This window comes from Sebastes umbrosus, chromosome 15 (genome assembly GCF_015220745.1).
Source record: "Sebastes umbrosus isolate fSebUmb1 chromosome 15, fSebUmb1.pri, whole genome shotgun sequence".
Classification (NCBI taxonomy): Eukaryota; Metazoa; Chordata; class Actinopteri; order Perciformes; family Sebastidae; genus Sebastes; species Sebastes umbrosus.
The window spans coordinates 4,925,768-4,949,316 of NC_051283.1; the positions used below are offsets into that span (position 1 = coordinate 4,925,768).

Consider the following 23,549-nt stretch of genomic DNA (forward strand, 5'->3'; position numbering starts at 1 on the left):
TCCCCATGTAAGTCTATGGGAAAAAGTATTTTGGTGCCCAATGGCATCACGTGACTGACACGGAAGTTGCAGTACCGCCGTTTGGCCACTACGAAAGTCCGGATCGACGACCGGCTCACTTCCTGGGTTCTTGGCTGCCACTAGACACAATATACTCGGCACCTGATTGGACGAACACTTTCTCTCCGTGGGCTGCTGCTCCCAGCTTTCAAACTGGAAACAATATGGAGGCTCGTTTGGAAACTTTCTTCTCTTATTTCACGAAAACAGTTCACCAAAATGTGTATCTGAAAACATTTTGGATCTACAACGTTTGTAGATGGCTAGCAGCGGCCCTGTAAAAACCGACGCTTTGTCACGGCTGTTGGTGTTAGATACCGATGCACAAGTCACCATTGAGCGCCAGTATGTGACGAGATGGGATGAGAACCCGCTGTGTGTTGTCCCGCTGTATTGTTCTAGGGATGACAATATTGGTAGGTCAGTCTTCCACCACTTGTCGTCTAGACTGAAATATCTCAGCAACTGCTGGACAGATTAAGATGACATTTTGAACAAATATCCACGGTGGATAGAGGATGTAGCCGACTAATTTTGATGATTCCTTTCCTTTTCCTCTGGCTCCATCAGTAGGTCAAAGTTTTCACTTATCCTGTGAAATATTCTATAAATGCCTACCTGTTATACAAAGTATGGAATTTAGGTGACATGATGATAGCTGAGCCATCGCCATGACAACTGAGCAAACTCCACTGAATACAACTGTTAGACGTGGTTGAAAGGCCCTGAAAAAGCGAGTAAGGGGACTTTGAGTTAAGTGTAGAGCTGCAAAGATTAATCGATTAGTTGTCAACTATTAAATTAATCGCCAACTATTTTGATAATGGATTAACTGGTTTGGAACTTTTTTAAGAAAAAAAAGGCTACATTTTCTGATTCCAGCTTTTTAAATGTGAATATTTTCTGGTTTCTTTCCTCCTCTATGACAGTAAACTGAATATCTTTGAGTTGTGGACAAAACAAGACATTTGAGGACGTCATCTGGGAAACACTGATCGTCATTTTTTAACATTTTAATCGATTAATTGAGAAAATAACTGACAGATTAATCGACAATGAAAGTAATTGTTAGTTGCAGCCCTACTGTAATCTATCTAGATCTCTCCTCACAGACTATGAGTAAAAAAACGACACCATTCAGGTTTTGTTGTACAAAGGTGGAAAATAATTTATTACATTTACTCAAGTACTTAAATTCAGTTTTGAGGTTCATATACTTTACTTGAGTATTTCCATTTTTTGCTAATTTATACTTAATATACATTTTACTCCATCAGTTATTTACAACTATAGTTATCTTTCAGATTAAGACTTTACATACAAAAACACATACATTGAAAGCTTTTACTTCATTTGGAGTATTTTTTATTGCTAAAAAAATAAGAATTAAGGTCTCCCTTGTAAAATAGATTTTTGATCTCACTTCCAGGTGTGATGGAATTTTCCATCAATTCCTCTCTTATTGGTAGAAAGGTCAGAGTGTTTGTCAGAGTGTCCCTCTATTGACATTCTTGGGTTGGAGTCCTGTCTAGAGGAGCCACCGTTATCTGTACAGCTGTGCCTGTAGTGGAGACCGTAGAGCCAGTCGCTAGGGCAACCAGGGTCAGAGATGCCAGAGGAACGGAGTAAGTCAAAACATGATAAGGGGTAAGACACTGAGCACCGGGGAGGAAGGGCAGAGTTGTGAGGCCTTCACGCAGAGAGCATCTATTGTGGAGACCTGACAATTCTCCTTGATCAAGCTTCAATAAACCTTCTTTTGTAAGACATCATCAGCTCCGGACCTCTTCCTTCCAAAGATAACTTGTGTATCAATTATTCCATCACAATTTGGCGTCACGAATAGGATCCCAACATAACAACAGAAGTGGTAAGCTAACTCATTTATTAATTTTAGTATGCCAATAGATTATTAGGCGAAGGTGAATTATAAAATTATCATGAGGTGTTCAAATACAATTTTGTAAAATGTATTTTTGGTGTAGAAACTTGAATAAATCTAGTTGTTTGAAGGAGATGTGTTCACAGCAATATAAAATAGATAATAGAGAGGGCTGGTTAACAGTAGCTCTAAGCAGCTTATAATACATACTTAAAAATACAAAAGCCAAAATTCTGTAGAAAGCAACCAGTGATGGTAATTGTTGCAAGACATTGCAAGACAGTTTTGATGAATTTTAAACGTTTTCTGTCAGTTTGAAAAAGTGCGTTTATAATGATCAATGGTTAAAATGACTGTTTCTGTCAACAGTCTGGTGGCTTTGAGGAGAGCATAGTAATTGTATGTTTAGTATATTTATAAATTCTAACAATTTTGCAACTCCCTGTCAAATTTTAGTTTTTTACCATAACCTGATGTCAAGTCATAGGCCTATTTAATAATATATGTAGCTAAGGGTTGATTTATATAACCTTAACTTGATATAGGCTACAACAAGTTTTTACAACAATTTGCAAATTGGCTAGATTTGTCACAAGATCCCACGTTAGCAAACTCAACGTACTACACAGTCATTGATCTATGTTCAGCTTTCTTTTCCATTCCACTGCATCCAGACAGCCAGTATCTGTTTGCGTTTACTTTTAAAGGTCGACAGCTGACCTGGCGAAGGCTAGTCCAGGGATATTCCCAGTCCCCGAGCGTGTACGCGGCAGTGGTAAAACGGGATCTGGACAATCTCGATCTGCCAGGAGGATCAAGCCTTCTTCAATATGCAGACGACCTCTTGGTGGCGTCCCCAACATTAGACGCGTGTCGCTCTGACTCCATTTTGCTGCTCAAAAGACTGGCGGAGTGTGGCCACAGGGCATCACTCACCAAACTGCAATTCTGCCTGCCTGAGGTCACGTATCTGGGTCATGTGTTGAAGAACGACCAGCGGCTGTTGTCGCCAGAAAGAGTGAGACTGTTGATGGATATGTATCCCCCGAGGACTAAGAAAGAAATGCATTCGTTCCTGGGGATGGCTAATTATTGCAGGCACTGGATTTTTGAGTATGCAGCTTTGGACTCTGTTTTGCGAGCCGTTACATTACAAACGGCTCCATCCATTGTGGAATGGACTGAAGTTATGTTAAAAGCTTTCCAAGACCTGAAACATGCGTTATTACAGGCCCCGGCACTGGGCCTGCCGGACTACAACTTGCCGTTCCATCTACACGTGCACGAAAAGGAGGGTTTTGCTACAGGTATCCTGGTACAGAAACATGGTTCGCGTTACCGTCCTGTCGCGTACTATTCGGCTCGATTGGGACCCGTGGTGTTGGGCATGCCAGGTTGTTTGAGAGCTGTGGCCTCAGTTGCGATGATGATTGAAAAATCAGCCCCCATAGTACTGGCTCATGACTGTGTAGTCCACGTTCCGCATGCCGTTTTACACATTTTGAACACCGCATCAACACAACACATGACAGCATGTCGCTCAGGTTATGAGGCTATCATTCTGTCCAATCCACATATTACGGTGAAACGCTCCGCACCGCTAAATCCAGCCACTCTCCTCCCATTGATTGAGACCGACAAGGATCATGATTGCGATTACGTGATTGCAACATGTTCCTCTCCAAGGCCAGACCTCCAGCAGACACCAATCCCAAATTCAGATATCATTTTCTACAGAGGGCTCTGTTAGCAGACCATCTGAAGTTAAATGGTTGGTTGGCTATGCCATACTTAAATATTGATTTACTAAAATATAATGATTATACAATGCAACAACAGAATTTGTTAATATTATGTTTAGCTTGAGTTTCTATCCGTTAATTGTAAAGCCAAGTAGAATAACGAGGGATAGTTTAACATAGATTGTTAATATTTTCATTAATGTAATTGATTGGGAAGTGGAATTGGACTGTTAGTGACTGATGTAAGTGATCATTTGCAGGTTTTTACAGTGTTGGAGATTAACAATAAATCAAAATTAAGAACAAAGAAACAGAACAATTTGATTAGAATAAAATCACCGGAGGCAAATATAGCTTTTAAGACAGAGCTCTTGAATTATGACTGGCAAGAAGTTTATGTAGATGATATTAATGAATCATAAAGCTTGTAGAAAGAAAAATAGGCTTTACAGGGAATTTATTAAATATCGAACAAAGGAAAAGGAGTACAAAAATATAAAAATAGACTGACATGAATTATGAGATTACAAAAAAGATTATTATGATCAAATGTTGCAGAAACATAAAAATAATATTAAAGCTACTTTGAGTGTAAAGACATTTTCATTTAAGAGGGTTGTGTGTTTTTGAAACAGGTTAACTGAGAACCGATGTAAAATACAGATGTGTCTCAGTTTTGGGAGTCAAATTATGGAACAGGCTTAGTGATGAGTTGAAATTTTGTAGCTCTCTGTTGAGCTTCAAAAAAGCCTTAAAATGTGAAATAAGTAAGGATTACGATTAGAGTAAATTTTATTTTTTCTTTCCTTTGTAATGCTGATATTCTGGGTTATTTTATGGATTGTATAGGATAGGGAAAAAATAAGCCTTGGGGCCATTGGTCATTGATTATATGAACGTTGTTGTGTGAAAGGGATACAGTGTTGGTTTATATTCACACAGATTGTAAAGTTTTGTTCTTTTTTGATGTATGACCGAAATAAAACTATTCATTCATTCATAGTGAATGACTGAGAAGTGATTAATAAAAACATATTGATATCTGTAAGAAACATGGTTTCTGAGCCACTTAAACACAAACATTACCATAAAGGCCATATATGTCCTAGTTCTCTCCTACATGGGTTGGCACATGTAGTACATGGGCCTGCACATGTAGTACATGGGCCTGCACATGTAGGAAAAGGAGGGATGAATGAGGTAATTTGTTCACAATGGTTTGCGCGAGGCATCACACAGGTCTCACAAACACTTGTAGACGGATGCATGACATGCCAACAAACTAGGAGAAAGAACAGTTCGATAAAACATGACCATCTACCGCCACAATCGGGCCCTTTTGTAAATATACAGATCGATTTTGTACATATGCCAAATTCAAAAAGTTTCAAATACTTGTTGGTGATCACTGATCAGTTCTCAAAGTGGACTGAGGCGTTCGCAAAAAGGAAAGAGGACGCAAGAACAGTCATGAAGTGTTTTCTAAAAGATGTCATCCCAAGATTTGGGGTGCCAAGGGGAATAAATAGCAACCGGGGTCCATGTTTTGTGTAAAAGATAACACAGGGTCTCGCAGCAGTATTAGGGTTCACATGGCAGTTACATGTTCCCTACCATGCACAGAGCTCAGGGCAAGTTGAGAGAATGAATTCCACAATCAAGGAGAGTTTGACCAAAACAATGATGAAAACAGGTCTGAAGTGGCCTGACGAATTGGGTTGTACTCCATCTGCAGTACACAAAGTGCTACGACAGGGCTAAGCCCACACAAGGTCCTCATAGGAAGAGCAATGTCAACAGGGTCAAGTTCCCCTTTGACACCACATTAAACTCCTTCTCCTCGCACTGCTGAGTGGGTTCGGTCAGGGGACCGAGCAACCTGATTCAAGGAAATCGGAGCATGAGGGCTCTCATGTTCCAGGTGCCGAGCTGAGCCTTGAGCTCGGTAAAACAACGAGCAACCCAGTGCTTGCAACCATGAAAAGAGCCAGAGCAACAGCTCAAGCTCCACCCAGTTTGTTACGACTGGGACGTGAGCTATCAAGATGTCAAAGGTCACGTAGAGGGCTGTGACAACACTGCCCGGATTGAAGAGATGCAAGAATATAACTATCTCTTCCCACCAACAACATATTTTGAATCTATTTATACCATACGTGCAAAACTAAATGAAGGAAAAACGCCACTTAAAGACCAGAGACCACTCAAACACGGCCATTCTTCTTCTCCTTCTCCTCTTCACATGTTTAGGGGCAATAATCAGAGCTCTTGTCCAGAAAACTGCTAGCACCGTGTTACAGGCTCCCCAGGTCCGTGTAAGTGTGGGAGGCCTAGCACTCCATCAGGTAGAGACCAGGCCTTTTGGTAATGCAGAGTTTCAAGATTGGGTTCAGAGGTTGGGGTTAGAAGACCTTAGTCTGGAGGAGGAGGAAGAAGAAGAGGAGGGAGAAGAGGAGAGGGAAACATGTGATATGTAATCCCACATTTCTCCAGATGTGATCATTTTTATTTTTCATGTTTGTGTTTGATTGAGGTTTGATTTTGCCAGATTACTCTAATATAATCAATGTTATTCATTATTGATCCCTATGATTCTGTGGGTTAAAATCAAAGCAATATTACATGTAATCACACACACATACTTATATTTCATTACATACACATCACATTAAGCCACACACCTCAGTACACACACTCACATTTTCAATAAAGATACTGCATACACATTACACTCATCACATGGATGACAGAAAACACGGAGAATGAGTTGAATCGGTTACTCTCTCAAGGTTTAATTGTTTAAGGTTTTCAATTTTAGTTGGTGAATTTTATAAGAATCAATGTATCCTGATATTAAAGGCTGTAGGGATTAATAGTAAAAGTGTATTCTCTGTAAAATGAACTGATATTCTGCATGATTGATTTAGGAAAAATTGAGGAAAAGACTGAAGGATTTGAGGAGGGGGTGTCCGAGCTGTATTGATGGTGTCTGAAAGGAGGGTGAAATTGCATCCTGCTTCCGGGTACCTCTGTGGGTAAGGATACCTCTATCTCAAAAGAAAAAAGAGAAACAATGATTTATGATTTATGATTTATGATTTATGATTTGTGAATTACTTCTTTACTTAAATTTTGTGCCATGTATTTCTAATTCTATTATCTATCCTGTTTCCTTGTATAAGAAGGAAGATTGATTTTATATTAAGTTTAAAATGTAACGTGTGATGTCATTTAATCAAGTGTGTTTGGTTATATTTGAAACATAATCAGGTAAATCACCCTGGCTCACCCTGAAGATGATCGGTTTGTACGGATGTGACAATATGGATTTTCCCTCTTTTGTGATCTGAGGTTTTACCTTTGTCCGTTCCAGATAGTTTAGATAGCGCATCTGGTCTTTTTGCTCCATCTCCTGTGAAACCGAGGCAGAGTTTTTGGCCAGTTGTCAGTAGATGCATGTGACCTGCGACCTCTGTCAAAAGAGCTCTCTAGACCTTTATGGGGTTTGGGAGGTCTGCAGGAAATTTTCCTTAGGAGGCCTTAATTGGCTTGAAGACGGAACTCGTAGGTCATTGCTAGAGGTTAAGGGTGAGTTTTTAATAATCATGATATGTAACTGTTTTTGGATTTTGACTGTTTAAATTAGTCACTACTGCGTGGGGTGGATCAGCCCTGACTTCTCCCTGGTGCTCAATTGTTAAATTGATATGTCACACTGGGAGGGGTAATTAGTGTTGATCTGTCGATCAAAAAGGAGGGGTTGTGATGGAATTTTCCATCAATTCCTCTCTTATTGGTAGAAAGGTCAAAGTGTTTGTCAGAGTGTCCCTCTGTTGACATTCTTGGGTTGGAGTCCTGTCTAGAGGAGCCACCGTTATCTGTACAGCTGTGTCTGTAGTGGAGACCGTAGAGCCAGTCGCTAGGGCAACCAGGGTCAGAGATGCCAGAGGAACGGAGTAAGTCAAAACATGATAAGGGGTAAGACACTGAGCACCGGGGAGGAAGGGCAGAGTTGTGAGGCCTTCACGCAGAGAGCATCTATTGTGGAGGCCTGACAATTCTCCTTGATCAAGCTTCAATAAACCTTCTTTTGTAAGACATCATCAGCTCCGGACCTCTTCCTTCCAAAGATAACTTGTGTATCAATTATTCCATCACACCAGGAATATAAAAATAATAATAATAACAATAATAATAATGAATTAAAGCTGCAAGCAGCGATGAACGGGCCCTCGCACCTTCCCGCACGTCAGGGGTACTGACGAGACGCCGGTCGACACACCCGTACATTTCAGTGACCATCGGACACTGCACGCACAAGTTAGACGTTATTTCCTTGCCTCTTTGTTTTTTTTGGAGCAAATGTGCTCAGAAAGGACAAAGGGGGGTGTGATGTGGGGGTTGAGAATGTGTATGTTTATATTTAAAACTAATTCAAGTTTATGTATTTGATCTTAATGTGTGTCAGATAATGCAGTGGGTTAGAAAAGATGGTTAGTTTGCATGCAAGACCTTGTCTATGTGAAGCATAAACTAAACACATCAGGTGTGGCAAAACTAGCTACCCAAATATCTCTAATCTTTTAACTTTAATCTCATAATATTACAACTTTTTTTCTCATATTATGACTTTTTAACCTAAACTTATGACTTTTTTCTCGTAATATTACGACTTTTTTCTCGTAAACGTATGACTTTATTCTAAAAATCTAAGATTTATTTGTTTCCTCATTGTGGCCCTAATACTCTGTCGTACTCTTGAGTCTTAACAGTTAAAAATAAACCTCAGTCAAGTTGATCCAAGCTGTCAGACCAGTTCAGACACATTTTTCACTGATGTGAACTCAGATTACAATCAAACTGTAGATGAGATCAGGTGGCAGCAGCAGCAGGGCGGTGACTAAAAGCTACGGTTTGCAGTTTGAAGCAGCCTTCACTAAATTTACAGGAAGTCACATGTTTTAAGAGAAATGAGACGTTGTTTCCTCTTAAGCGTCACGTTAATATTTTAGATTATAGCTTCTGTGTACTTCTGTGTACAGTGAACTGTGCAATTATTTGTGCAAAAGACATCAAGTAGTCCGACTCCAGCAGCCATGACCTATGAGCAGGTTCTGAAATTAACTTTTTTCATTGCCTGCCACTGTGGCAAACAAGTACCTTTTTTTTTGTCTGCCACTCAGAAATGTTATCTGCCATTTTTGAAATCTCTGCGCCAAATGAAGGAACAAGGCAAAAGTGAGCATGGCTCAGATACCCCCGCTCACTGCTTGATCCCTACTAAAGTAACACCAAAGGTTTTGCCATTTTGGAAAAACTCAAAAAAGGTTTGGGCACCGTGGACTTCTAACCCCCAAAAGGCACAACTAGACCACACTGTCAACCATCATACCAAATTTGAAGTTCCTAAATTAAATAGTTTTGCTCCGGACACGAAAATGTGACAGGTGAACGTGCGGACGGACGGAAGGGCACGTGGAACGCTATATATCCCCAACTACTTACGGGGGTATAATAAGATCTTAGATCTGATGTCATTCAATGTTCAATATATTTTACACAAAAAACATTATATGCATGGTAAATTACAATATTCGAATTACACCGTGGCTTCCGGGGAGCCCTATTTTTCGGGGCAGGGAGGGTACTGTACACAGTACTGTACTGTACTTTGTTATTGTCATCTATAGGGGTTGTTTGCATAAAAACACACAATTCAAATGATTATGATTATTTAAATATTTGCTTTGATTAGAAAAATATTGGCAAGCTGTTGAGAGCTAGTGTTAGGATGTTAAACAGGTCATACTGTAATTCCCTCTCTATTATCTATTTTATATTGCTGTGAAAACATCTCCTTTAAACAACTGGATTTATTCAAGTTTCTCGCCAAAAACATAATTTTACGAGGTTACATTTGAACAAGACGATAACGTAATTTACCAATAGTCATTTTTCCTGAGCTTGAGTTTGAACGCCACATAATAATAACAACTGCCTAATGCCTAATGTGCCTAATGGCACCTCCATTAACATTACTAGATCTGTTATTTAACCAAGCAGGACTGTGCTGCCCACTGGCTGCTAACAGGTAACATTACTAACTCTCCTCCTGGCCAACAGGTTTGTTGTTCACAGTGTTGCATTATCAAGGAAAAAACAGGTGCGTCCCTCAGGCAGTCTCCGTTCCAAAACAAACAGCAACATGATACAATGTGCTTATGCGTCATTGTGCACGCGTTACTGTGGAAAGGCATCAATACAGAGGAATCAGTAGTCACGGAGGCTTGAGATACCAAGGAATCAGACAATAAGGAGTCTGTTCTCTATTCCGTCCCCTAACATTTTTTACTGTCTGCCAAAATGGCGGATGGCCTGCCAATTTTACCCGCCAACAATTTACCTGCATTTGGCGGGTGGCGGTTGCTAATTTCAGACCCTGCCTATAAGTATATGTGAATAATAAGTACAATATACAGCTGAGTGAAGGCAGGCAGATCAGAGGAGCAGAGTACAGCAGAGACTATGGTCCTGGAGACCAAATTATTAGGCTGGATGTTTCAGGGAAAATGTAAATGATATAACTCATATCAAACCCGACGTTCAGGAATTATCAGCCTCACATGTGACTGAATGGAAATGACGATAAATAATGTAAAACGTGTTTGTTGCTGACAGACAGACTCTCCGTCTCTCTCTGACTTTAATAGTATCATTAATAAAAGTTAAAGGGACTGTTTGTAACTTCTTACACGTGTAAATCATTGCGGGTCGGTGTCTCATGCGTGCTCACGTGTGGCTACGCTGTTCAGACAAGACTCCAACAGAAACTACACGGGAGCACCAAAACCACAAAGTTCTATATAGTGAAGCCCGTCTGTTAAACAGTGTTGGCTGCGGTCAGAGACCGTAGCTTTGGTCTCCAGGACCGGAGTCTCTGCTCCTTTGCTCCTCTGCCTGCTTTGCCTGCCCTCACTCACACACCGCGCTTGTTCTCACTCTTTCGCTCCACTCTCACATGTATGCGCGCACACTAAACACTGCAGAAGAGTTAGTTTAGCTCTGACAATATTTAGTGAATGTACAGTGGACGTTTGTGCAGAAATAACTGCTGCAGCTCCTCCAGACCAACAGAGGTTTTCCGTGTCTTGTGAAGTGACGGGGCTCCACAGAGAGAAAGGTTATCGTCTCCGACCAAAACTCTGAGATCCCCTGTTCCCTCCAGCCGCGGGCGGGAGGCTGAGGCAGGAAAAGCCAACACTAGAATCAGCATTGATGTATTTATTTTCAAATACATTATTATAAAATACGTAAATGTTTACAATAAACAAAACACCCAACCACATGACGATTACTTCAAAGAGTAGTTTTTATTTGCAGAACTGACAATTACAATAAAACACTCTGTTCTAGTGCTAATACTTTAGCAATGACATGCTGTTAAAATTCCGCGGGCACGTCTGGGGAACGCGCACGTCGGGGAACCTGCTGCCGTCCATTCCCGTGGAAGTCGGAAACTCAACGCAGGCTGATACTCTTATAAAACATGACAAATTTGGGGAAGATCGGACAATGTAAAGTCAAGTTACAACAGCATCCTGTGTCATGGCGAAACATCAAAATTCGCCGCGCCGCCACAAGAACGCCGTTTCACGAAAACACAAAAGCTTCCCAATTTAGTATCATGAAGGTGTTGAGATTCTGCTGCCCAACTTTGAGATGGATCGCTTGTATCCTCTAGGAGGAGTATCGCAAAGTTCCATACCTAAAAAGTGACAAAATGGCGTCTTTGCACATGACGTATGACATCACCGTTCGAGCGATCAAATATTTCTTCGCAATTTAGCATCACAGTAGTTTGAGGGTTATACCACCCAAATTTGACGCGGATCCGATAAACTCTCTAGGAGGAGTTCGTAAAAGTATGCATAAAATACATGAAAAACGCACATATTCCAATATGGCCGACTTCCCGGTGGGCGGAGCTAATGAAACCCGATGAGGAATATGTCTGAAATAATGAGCAGGATGTACCTACCAAATTTCATGAATATAGGATCAACTTTGACCAAACTATGGCCTTCCACGCGTTAGGGGGCGCTATAGAGCCGGCTAAACATGCTGAACCCAATAACTGTACATTTACATAAAGTTCACAGGTGTCCATCATTTTGCCAAGTTTCATGAGTTTTCGAGTACCTCAAGGTATGTTCAAAACCTAAAAGACATAAGGGGGTGCTAGAGAGCCAACATGCCATGCCCAAGCAAAATTTCACCACTAAATCAAAGTAATTATGAGTTTGGATGTGCGTGTAAAGTTTCATGAGTTTTTGTGCATCCTAAAGTCATCAAACATATGTTCGTAAATTTTAAAATCACGCAGGAAATCCAAGTTGGCTGACTTCCTGTTGGCCAAAAAAATCTCAAAAATATTTAACACGAACTTCAAGACGTATGCAATGACATACTTGAATTTCATGAAGATCGAAGAAACTTTCCCTGAAAAACTGCCTACATTAGGGGGCGCTATCTCGCCCGCTGGCGACGCCCAAGTCGAATCACTACAGAAATTTGAATTTCGCGCCACTTCTGACGCATATTCCACTTTTGGTGAGTTTTTGGGGATGGAAAAGGTCCCAAAAACGCGATATTCCAGCAGAAAAATAATTAAAGCTGCAAGCAGCGATGAACGGGCCCTCGCCCCCGCGGGCACGTCTGGGGAACGCGCACGTTGGGGTACCCGCTGTCGTGCATTCCCGTGAAAGTCGGAAACTGCACGCAACAGTTAGAGTGAATTTTCTACTTGGAGCATGTGGCGCTGGAAATGAACTGTGAGAACATGTGGGGCGTCCTTTAAAGCACTTCTATGAGGGTGGCTGGCAGTATACGACCATTTCCTGTTGTCAGTAGGTGGCGCTATGACTTTCACTCATAATACCACGTATATGTCTTCAGGCCAAGACTCTTATAAAACATGTCATATTTGGGGAAGATTTGACAATGTATAGTCAATTTACAACAACTTCCTCTTTCCTGTAGAGGGCGCTATGACTATCACGCATAATACCACGTATATGTCTTCAGGCTGGGACTCTTATAAAACATGTCAAGTTTGGGGAAGATTGGACAATGTATAGTCAATTTACAACAACTTCCTGTTTCCTGTAGGGGGCGCTATGACTTTCACTCATAATGGCACATATATGTCTTCAGGCCTGGACTATTATCCAGCTTGTGAAATTTGGGGCAGATCGGACTATGTAAAGTCAAGTTACAACAGCCTCCTGTGTCATGGCGAAACATCAGAATTCGCCGCGCCGCCACAAGAACGCCGTTTCACGAAAACACAAAAGCTTCACAATTTAGCATCGTGAAGGTGTTGAGATTCTGCTGCCCAACTTTGAGATGGATCGCTTGAATCCTCTAGGAGGAGTATCGCAAAGTTCCATACCTAAAAAGTGACAAAATGGCGTCTTCGCACATGACGTATGACATCACCGTGCGAGCGATCAAAAATCCCTTCGCAATTTAGCATCACAGTAGTGGGTGGATTATACCACCCAAATTTGACGCGGATCCGATAAACGCTCTAGGAGGAGTTCGTAAAAGTATGCATAAAATACATGAAAAACGCACAAAATTCAATATGGCCGACTTCCCGGTGGGCGGAGCTAATGAAACCCGATGAGGAATATGTCTGAAATAATGGGTGGGATATGCCTACCAAATTTCATGAATATCGGATCAACTTTGACCAAACTACGGCCTTCCACGCATTAGGGGGCGCTAGAGAGCCGGCTAAACACACTGAACCTAATGGCTGTATATTTACATAAAGTTCACAGGTGTCCATCATATTACCAAGTTTCATGCGTTTCCGAGTACCTAAAGGTATGTTCCATATCTAAAAGACATAAGGGGGCGCTAGAGAGCCAACGTGCCACGCCCATGCAAAATCTTACCACTAAAATAAAGTAATTATAGTTTGGATGTGCGTGTAAAGTTTTATCATTTTTTGAGCATCCTAAAGTCTTCAAATATGCGTTCGTATATTTTAAAAAAAAGCAGGAAGTCCAACATGGCTGACTTCCTGTTGGCCGAAAAAATCTCAAAAATATTTAATCCAGGTATGAGGATGTGAGCAATGACATACTTGAATTTCGTGAAGATCGAAGAAACTTTCTCTGAAAAACTGCCTACATTAGGGGGCGCTATCTCGCCCCCTGGAGACACCCAAGCCGGGTCACTACAGAACATTGAATTTCGCGCCACTTCTGATGCATATTCCACTCATGGTGAGTTTTTGGGTATGGGAAAGGTCCCAAAAACGCGATCTCCCGGCGGAAAAAGAATAATAATTAAAGCTGCAAGCAGCGATGAACGGGCCCTCGCCCCCGCGGGCACGTCTGGGGAACGCGCACGTCGGGGTACCCGCTGTCGTGCATTCCCGTGAAAGTCGGAAACTGCACGCAACAGTTAAAGTGAATTTTCTGCTTGGAGCATCTGGCGCTGGAAATGAACTGTGAGAATATGTGGGGCGTCCTTTACAGCACTTCTATGAGGGTGGCTGGCAGTATACAACCATTTCCTGTTGTCAGTAGGTGGCGCTATGACTTTCACTCATAATTGCACGTATATGTCTTCAGGCCTGGACTCTTATAAAACATGTCAAATTTGGGGAAGATTGGACAATGTATAGTCAATTTACAACAACTTCCTCTTTCCTGTAGAGGGCGCTATGACTATCACGCATAATACCACGTATACGTCTTCAGGCTGGGACCCTTATAAAACATGTCAAGTTTGGGGAAGATTGGACAATGTATAGTCAACTTACAACAATTTCCTGTTTCCTGTAGGGGGCGCTATGACTTTCACTCATAATTGCACATATATGTCTTCAGGCCTGGACTATTATCCAGCTTGTGAAATTTGGGGCAGATCGGACTATGTAAAGTCAAGTTATAACAGCCTCCTGTGTCATGGCGAAACATCAGAATTCGCCGCACCACCACAAGAACGCCGTTTCACGAAAACACAAAAGCTTCGCAATTTAGCATCGTGAAGGTGTTGAGATTCTGCTGCCCAACTTTGAGATGGATCGCTTGAATCCTCTAGGAGGAGTATCGCAAAGTTCCATACCTAAAAAGTGACAAAATGGCGTCTTCGCACATGACGTATGACATCACCGTGCGAGCGATCAAAAATCCCTTCGCAATTTAGCATCACAGTAGTGGGTGGATTATACCACCCAAATTTGACGCGGATCTGATAAACGCTCTAGGAGGAGTTCGTAAAAGTATGCATAAAATACATGAAAAACGCACATATTCCAATATGGCCGACTTCCGGGTGGGCGGAGCTAATGAAACCCGATGAGGAATATGTTTCAAATAATGAGTGGGATATGTATACCAAATTTCATGAATATCGGATCAACTTTGACCAAACTACGGCCTTCCACGCGTTAGGGGGCGCTAGAGAGCCCGCTAAACACACTGAACCTAATGGCTGTATATTTACATAAAGTTCACAGGTGTCCATCATATTGCCAAGTTTCATGCGTATCCGAGTACCTAAAGGTATGTTCACAAGAAACAAGACATAAGGGGGCGCTAGAGAGCCAACGTGCCACGCCCAAGCAAAATTTCACCACTAAAATAAAGTAATTACTAGTTTGGATGTGCGTGTAAAGTTTCATAATTTTTTGTGCATCCTAAAGTCTTCAAATATGCGTTCGTAAATTTAAAAAAAACGCAGGAAGTCCAACATGGCTGACTTCCTGTTGGCCGAAAAAATCTCAAAAATATTTAATCCAGGTATGAGGATGTGAGCAATGACATACTTGAATTTCGTGAAGATCGAAGAAACTTCTCTGAAAAACTGCTTACATTAGGGGGCGCTATCTCGCCCCCTGGAGACACCCGAGCCGGGTCACTACAGAACTTTGAATTTCGCGCCACTTCTGACGCATATTCCACTTATGGTGAGTTTTTGGGGATGGGAAAGGTCCCAAAAACGCAATCTCCCAGCGGAAAAATAATAATAATAATAATAATAATAATAATAATCTGTAGAAAAACAATAGGTTTCCTCGCACTTCGTGCCAGGACACCGATGGGGTCCTGGCACTTTCGTGCTCGGGCCCTAATTAAAGCTGCAAGCAGCGATGAACGGGCCCTCGCCCCCGCGGGCACGTTTGGGGAACGCGCACGTCGGGGAACACGCTGTTGTGCATTCCCGTGAAAGTCGGAAACAGCACGCAACAGTTAGAGTGAATTTTCTGCTTGGAGCATGTGGCGCTGGAAATGAACTGTTGAGAACATGTGGGGCGTCCTTTAAAGCACTTCTATGAGGGTGGCTGGCAGTATACAACCATTTCCTGTTCTCAGTAGGTGGCGCTATGACTTTCACTCATAATACCACGTATATGTCTTCAGGCCTGGACTCTTATAAAACATGTCAAATTTGGGGAAGATTGGACAACGTATAGTCAATTTACAACAACTTCCTCTTTCCTGTAGAGGGCGCTATGACTATCACGCATAATACCACGTATATTTCTTCAGGCTGGGACCCTTATAAAACATGTCAAGTTTGGGGAAGATTGGACAATGTATAGTCAATTTACAACAATTTCCTGTTTCCTGTAGGGGGCGCTATGACTTTCACTCATAATGGCACATATATGTCTTCAGGCCTGGACTATTATCCAGCTTGTGAAATTTGGGGCAGATCGGACTATGTAAAGTCAAGTTACAACAGCCTCCTGTGTCATGGCGAAACATCAGAATTCGCCGCGCCGCCACAAGAACGCCGTTTCACGAAAACACAAAAGCTTCGCAATTTAGCATCGTGAAGGTGTTGAGATTCTGCTGCCCAACTTTGAGATGGATCGCTTGAATCCTCTAGGAGGAGTATCGCAAAGTTCCATACCTAAAAAGTGACAAAATGGCGTCTTCGCACATGACGTATGACATCACCGTGCGAGCGATCAAAAATCCCTTCGCAATTTAGCATCACAGTAGTGGGTGGATTATACCACCCAAATTTGACGCGGATCCGATAAACGCTCTAGGAGGAGTTCGTAAAAGTATGCATAAAATACATGAAAAACGCACATATTCCAATATGGCCGACTTCCCGGTGGGCGGAGCTAATGAAACCCGATGAGGAATATGTCTGAAATAATGGGTGGGATATGCCTACCAAATTTCATGAATATCGGATCAACTTTGACCAAACTACGGCCTTCCACGCGTTAGGGGGCGCTAGAGAGCCCGCTAAACACACTGAACCTAATGGCTGTATATTTACATAAAGTTCACAGGTGTCCATCATATTGCCAAGTTTCATGCGTATCCGAGTACCTAAAGGTATGTTCACAAGAAACAAGACATAAGGGGGCGCTAGAGAGCCAACGTGCCACGCCCAAGCAAAATTTCACCACTAAAATAAAGTAATTACTAGTTTGGATGTGCGTGTAAAGTTTCATAATTTTTTGTGCATCCTAAAGTCTTCAAATATGCGTTCGTAAATTTAAAAAAAAACGCAGGACGTCCAACATGGCTGACTTCCTGTTGGCTGAAAAAATCTCAAAAATATTTAATCCAGGTATGAGGATGTGAGCAATGACATACTTGAATTTCGTGAAGATCGAAGAAACTTCTCTGAAAAACTGCCTACATTAGGGGGCGCTATCTCGCCCCCTGGAGACACCCGAGCCGGGTCACTACAGAACTTTGAATTTCGCGCCACTTCTGACGCATATTCCACTTATGGTGAGTTTTTGGGGATGGGAAAGGTCCCAAAAAGGCAATCTCCCAGCGGAAAAATAATAATAATAATAATTAAAGCTGCAAGCAGCGATGAACGGGCCCTCGCCCCCGCGGGCACGTCTGGGGAACGCGCACGTCGGGATACCCGCTGTCGTGCATTCCCGTGAAAGTCGGAAACTGCACGCAACAGTTAGAGTGAATTTTCTGCTTGGAGCATCTGGCGCTGGAAATGAACTGTGAGAATATGTGGGGCGTCCTTTACAGCACTTCTATGAGGGTGGCTGGCAGTATACAACCATTTTCTGTTGTCAGTAGGTGGCGCTATGACTTTCACTCATAATACCACCTATATGTCTTCAGGCCTGGAATCTTATAAAACATGTCAAATTTGGGGAAGATTGGACAATGTATAGTCAATTTACAACAACTTGCTGTTTCCTGTAGGGGGCGCTATGACTTTCACTCATAATTGCATATATATGTCTTCAGGCCTGGACTATTATCCAGCTTGTGAAATTTGGGGCAGATCGGACTATGTAAAGTCAAGTTACAACAGCCTCCTGTGTCATGGCGAAACATCAGAATTCGCCGCGCCGCCACAAGAACGCCGTTTCACGAAAACACAAAAGCTTCGCAATTTAGCATCGTGAAGGTGTTGAGATTCTGCCGCCCAACTTTGAGATGGATCGCTTGAATCCTCTATGAGGAGTATCGCAAAGTTCCATACCTAAAAAGTGACAAAATGGCGTCTTCGCACATGACGTATGACATCACCGTGCGAGCGATCAAAAATCCCTTCGCAATTTAGCATCACAGTAGTGGGTGGATTATACCACCCAAATTTGACGCGGATCCGATACACTCTCTAGGAGGAGTTCGTAAAAGTATGCATAAAATACATGAAAAACGCACATATTCTAATATGGCCGACTTCCGGGTGGGCGGAGCTAATGAAACCCGATGAAGAATATGTCCGAAATAATGAGTGGGATATGCCTACCAAATTTCATGAATATCGGATCAACTTTGACCAAACTACGGCCTTCCACGCGTTAGGGGGCGCTAGAGAGCCGGCTTAACACACTGAACCTAATGGCTGTATATTTACATAACGTTCACAGGTGTCCATCATATTGCCAAGTTTCATGCGTTTCCGAGTACCTCAAGGTATGTTCACAAGAAACAAGACATAAGGGGGCGCTAGAGAGCCAACGTGCCACGCCCATGCAAAATTTCACCACTAAAATAAAGTAATTACTAGTTTGGATGTGCGTGTAAAGTTTCATAATTTTTTGTGCATCCTAAAGTCTTCAAATATGCGTTCGTACATTTAAAAAAAACGCAGGAAGTCCAACATGGCTGACTTCCTGTTGGCCGAAAAAATCTGAAAAATATTTAATCCAGGTATGAGGATGTGAGCAATGACATACTTGAATTTCGTGAAGATCGAAGAAATTTTCTCTGAAAAACTGCCTACATTAGGGGGCGCTATCTCGCCCCCTGGAGACACCCGAGCCGGGTCACTACAGAACATTGAATTTCGCGCCACGTCTGACGCATATTCCACTTTTGGTGAGTTTTTGGGGATGGGAAAGGTCCCAAAAACGCGATCTCCCTGCGGAAAAAGAATAATAATAATAATAATAATAATAATAATAATAATAATACTTAGAAAAACAATAGGTTTCCTCGCACTTCGTGCCAGGACACCGTTGGGGTCCTGGCACTTTCGTGCTCGGGCCCTAATAATAATAATACTTAGAAAAACAATAGGTTTCCTCGCACTTCGTGCCAGGACACCGTTGGGGTCCTGGCACTTTCGTGCTCGGGCCCTAATAATAATAATCTGTAGAAAAACAATAGGTTTCCTCGCACTTCGTGCCAGGACACCGTTGGGTCCTGGCACTTTCGTGCTCGGGCCCTAATAATAATACTTAGAAAAACAATAGGTTTCCTTGCACTTTCGTGCCAGGACACCGTTGGGGTCCTGGCACTTTCGTGCTCGGGCCCTAAATATATGTTGTACAGATTATAAAGTCCTCTGAGATGATAAATTGTGGAGTTCAGCATCCTCTTCTATGTTCACTGCCCCCCTGTCAAAAGAAGTAGTAAATAAAGAGAAATCCTTGTCATATTGGTGTCCACATTATGAAGGACATTTGTTTTTATGGTGAACAGGATATTAATTGCTCGCCCACAAGGGGAAAAAATATATATAATTGTATATAATGTGAAACGTTTCACAGTATAATACTTACTGTTAGCAGGGCGAAACCCTGAAATACAGATGAGAGAAAACAATGTTAGAAAATGATTCACATTTCATTTTGTGCTTCACTATCACAGTCAAATAAATGGATAGAGTTACCAGAAGTACCACACTAAATATGCAGGACGAGACTATCACAGGTATTTATTTGAATTCATCAGAGGAATAAAAACATCTCTGTTCCTCACCGTTATTGTTCCTCCTCCAGATGAAGAGTCCAGCGATGCAGACCGCCAGCAGCAGCAGCAGCAGTCCTACAACAACTCCAATAACAGGACCAGCAGGGAACCCTGCAGGAGGAACTGGAACCAAAACAGAACATTCACACTTTGGGTTCATTCACACTGTGTGCTGTGTGGTTCTGAAAGTGTTTTCAGTGGTAATGCCTCAGTTCTGGATATGACTTTCATTTCATTTCAACATTCAGGCAGTGCTGTCAATCATTATTGGTCAAACAAATGTGTAGTAAATAAAAACCCTGACAAAGAGGTTCACAGCTTATCAGTGGTTTAAGTGGGTACAGTAAACCAGGAGTTCAAGATGTAAAAGCTTTATTTAGCATAATCCATGTGTGAAAAGCCATCAAACTTGGCAGCACCTCTCAGAGTAAATGTCAGCACCGGTCCTCTAAATGTGGTTACTGTTGCACGTTTTTAAGACTTATGGATTGTTATGTAATACAGGGGTTCTCAAACTTTAGAATAATCTGGTTGGCGTTCGCGACAAGCACTGATGTAATAAACCATAACTTGGAAATTTTCACAGCCAGTCCCACTGTAGACAAATAGCACAACATATCATAAACTTTGCTCCTGTAGCTGACGGGTTAAGACACCGACCACGAACCATAATGTCCCCAGTTTGAGAACAACGAAGAGACCTTTGTTGAATCATTCTCTGCCTCGTTTCCTGTCATCTCAATACTGTCTCCAGTAAAGGCACAATCTGTCACAGCTCTACTTTGTTTAATGTGAGTTTATATGGCTTTTTGAAGCATTTGTTTTTACATTTGTATTATGTGTTGTGTTTTTCTGACAACAAAGTTGAAGTTAACATTTTGGCACTATACACACTAGTTTCTAATAAGTTCTTCCTTAATTATGGTCTAACTGTCCACCAAATGTTACAGGAATATGTTACAAATAAATAAATAAATAACACAAGTATATACCAGTCTTGCCCCAGTTGGTCCTGATCACTGCTTTGTCCAGTCTGGTGACGATGTCGTCCACCACACCAGAGAGATGAAACACACAGTCGTACCTCCTCCAGTCTTCAGGTGTGACTGATGACAGGTTCAGCTCAACACTCATCTGGAAGGATCCATCGTGGTTGGGGAGGATCTCTCCGAGGTCCACGTCCTCATGAATCTCCTCTCCATCTTTCCTCCAGAACATCATGGCTCTGTCGGGGTAGAAACCTGTAGCGTGGCAGCTGACTGGAGAGGAGGGAGTCTTCTGGAGGAGAGACACTGAGGGACGCTCTGGGGAGAAGGACAGACACAGATGAGTCTGTACTGAGACACCAGGATGTGTCAGGATATTATGTTCATTGGAATGAGTCCATGTACAACAGTATATCTTGCCATGTGATCCTACCTGTTCTCTGCAGAGAGCTCCTCCCATAGTGTAGGTACTGCTTCAGCTGGACAGGACATATGTCGGTGTAGAATTGTTTGTAGTATTCTAATCTAGCTTTCTCATTATCCCATCTAAGTTTGGTGATGACAGCCTGTGGCTTTAGAGCGGTCCATGTCAGCGTCTGCAGGTCAAATGCAAGGAAGTCTTCTCCATCATAACCGTACTGACTAAAACCAACAACCTCTCCAGTCTCGTCGTCCCACTCACAGCCGTCCATCCTCTGTAAAATGTGGACACCTGAGAGAGACAGAGACAGAAAAAAGAGAAATCCCAGTACAGCCAGTTATTAAGAGATAATAGCTAGGGCTGTCAAAGTAAACACGATAATAAAGCATTAACACAAATTAGTTTTAACGCCATTCATTTCTTTAACGCATTAATGCAACTAGTGATTTTTAGGTTGTAGCGGGCTCAGTGTTAAAGCTAGAGTGAAGATACTGGCATCATATGAAACTAGAAAACCTAAAGAATCCATTGGTACCAACCATGTCTTGCTTGTTACGAAGGAGGTTAAATAACGCACCAAACATGCACTAAATTTTGGTGAGGAAAAACTGTCATGGCCATTTTCAAAGGGGTCCCTTGACCTCTGACCTCAAGATATGTGAATGAAAATGGGTTATAATATATATATATAAATTTGCATATAGCAGCACTGATAAGAGTATTAAATACTTGACAAATCTCCCTTTACGGTACATTTTGAAAAGATAAAAAATGTGTGATTAATTTGTGATTATTTGTGATTAAATATTTTAATCGATTGCCAGCCCTAATAATATCACATCTTCACCACAGAGACACACTGATCCACAGTGGAAGCCTCTCATTATTTGGACAGTGTGGATGGCTCACAGAGAGACAGAGACTGCTAGGAAACAAAGTGAAACTCGTCCGTATTGTCTGTATCAAAAAGCACTAGAGAAGCCAGGGATGGGGTCTACATCTCACATCAGAGAGAGAAATCATTTTACCCGTAAAAAGTTACATATGAACAAGAATACACTGTACCTCCAGTTTGGTTTAAGCGCTGCTTCAGGCTGTCCAAGTTGGCTCTTAAATACTGATGTTGACTAAAACACTCCAGAAGAAACCACTCCGGTTGTAGTGGCTCAGCCATTGCTAGTTTCCTCGCCCAGTCCTGTTTGGGTACTAGGGTCTTAATGTTGCTGTCATAGTAACCCGTCAACACTTCATCGACCATCCCGGAAGCCACGAACTCTGGGAAGTTTGGGACTCCAGAAGTTGCAGTAATGAAAAGATTCAGTGAGTGTTTCACTGCAAGACAAAGAAGGTTTTGAATTGAATTTAAACATTTTTGAGGGGTTGATTGATTAACCCATTTGTGCCTGCAACTGAAATTTAGAATTTTGGGCTTGCCTCAGCACAAATTTGAGGAAATTTTCAAAATCAGTCAAACCGTTTAGCTGAAAAGTGAGTTTTTCTTATCATACTAAATATAGTCTTTGGGCACATGGGCCTACTGTTTTTGCACTCCTTTATATTTGAGGTAAAAACAGTAGTCATGTGTCCTCAGATGAGATATACAGTAGTATGATAAGAAAATGTCTGTATCTCAGAAACTACAAAGGACACAATCAAGTATTTGGTATCTATGAACTCATACAAAGTTGAATATCAAAGATATGCACACATATACAGTGTAAAAAGTGTTGTACTGTTAGATACTTGCCCAAAGTATGTCCGTACCACTTTTCAAAACTTTTGACCGATCAGAACAAATGTGTCCTTATCATACTAAATATAGTCTTTGGGCACAAATGGGTTAATTGATTGTCAATTACCCAAAAAAGGAAAAAAATATGTTGAATTACACTGAGCTACAAAAGAATATGTTATAGACCCATTCACATTACTGATAGATAGATAGATAGATAGATAGATAGATAGATAGATAGATAGATAGATAGATAGATAGATAGATGTACTTAATTGATCCCAAATTGGGAAATTCTTGTGTTACAGCAGCAGGTTATCCAGGCAATGCACAGGGACCGTAAATATACAATAAATATACATATCAACACTAGAGGTAATATCTATAGGATACACAATATAACAAATATATTAGAATACACCATAAATATATCAGACTACTACAACTAGCTTGGAAAATATAAAATATGAACATAGAATAACAATAACATACTATAAACA

The 23,549-nt window shown here is 41.6% G+C and overlaps 1 protein-coding gene and 1 long non-coding RNA gene across 7 annotated transcripts in view; both read right to left on the reverse strand.

Annotated features, from left to right (window-relative positions):
- LOC119503890 (major histocompatibility complex class I-related gene protein-like) overlaps positions 1–23,549 on the reverse strand; it is a 121,248-nt gene that overhangs the window by 62,149 nt on the left and 35,550 nt on the right. For 3 of the 6 annotated variants that reach the window (XM_037795905.1, XM_037795909.1, XM_037795907.1), the window contains exons 2-4: positions 22,383–22,649; positions 21,330–21,608; positions 20,912–21,214 (exon numbers count right to left, since the gene is read on the reverse strand). The exons of 2 other annotated variants lie outside the window; for them this stretch is intronic. In XM_037795905.1, the coding sequence (XP_037651833.1) occupies positions 20,912–21,214; positions 21,330–21,608; positions 22,383–22,649 (849 nt within the window). The remainder of the gene's footprint in view (positions 1–20,911; positions 21,215–21,329; positions 21,609–22,382; positions 22,650–23,549) is intronic. One more of the 6 variants, XM_037795906.1, reaches the window with a different exon arrangement.
- LOC119503894 lies at positions 19,391–19,979 on the reverse strand. Its single transcript, XR_005210408.1, has 3 exons — positions 19,920–19,979; positions 19,721–19,738; positions 19,391–19,555 (listed from the first exon to the last, which is right to left on the reverse strand). It is a non-coding gene; the product is annotated as an uncharacterized LOC119503894 (long non-coding RNA).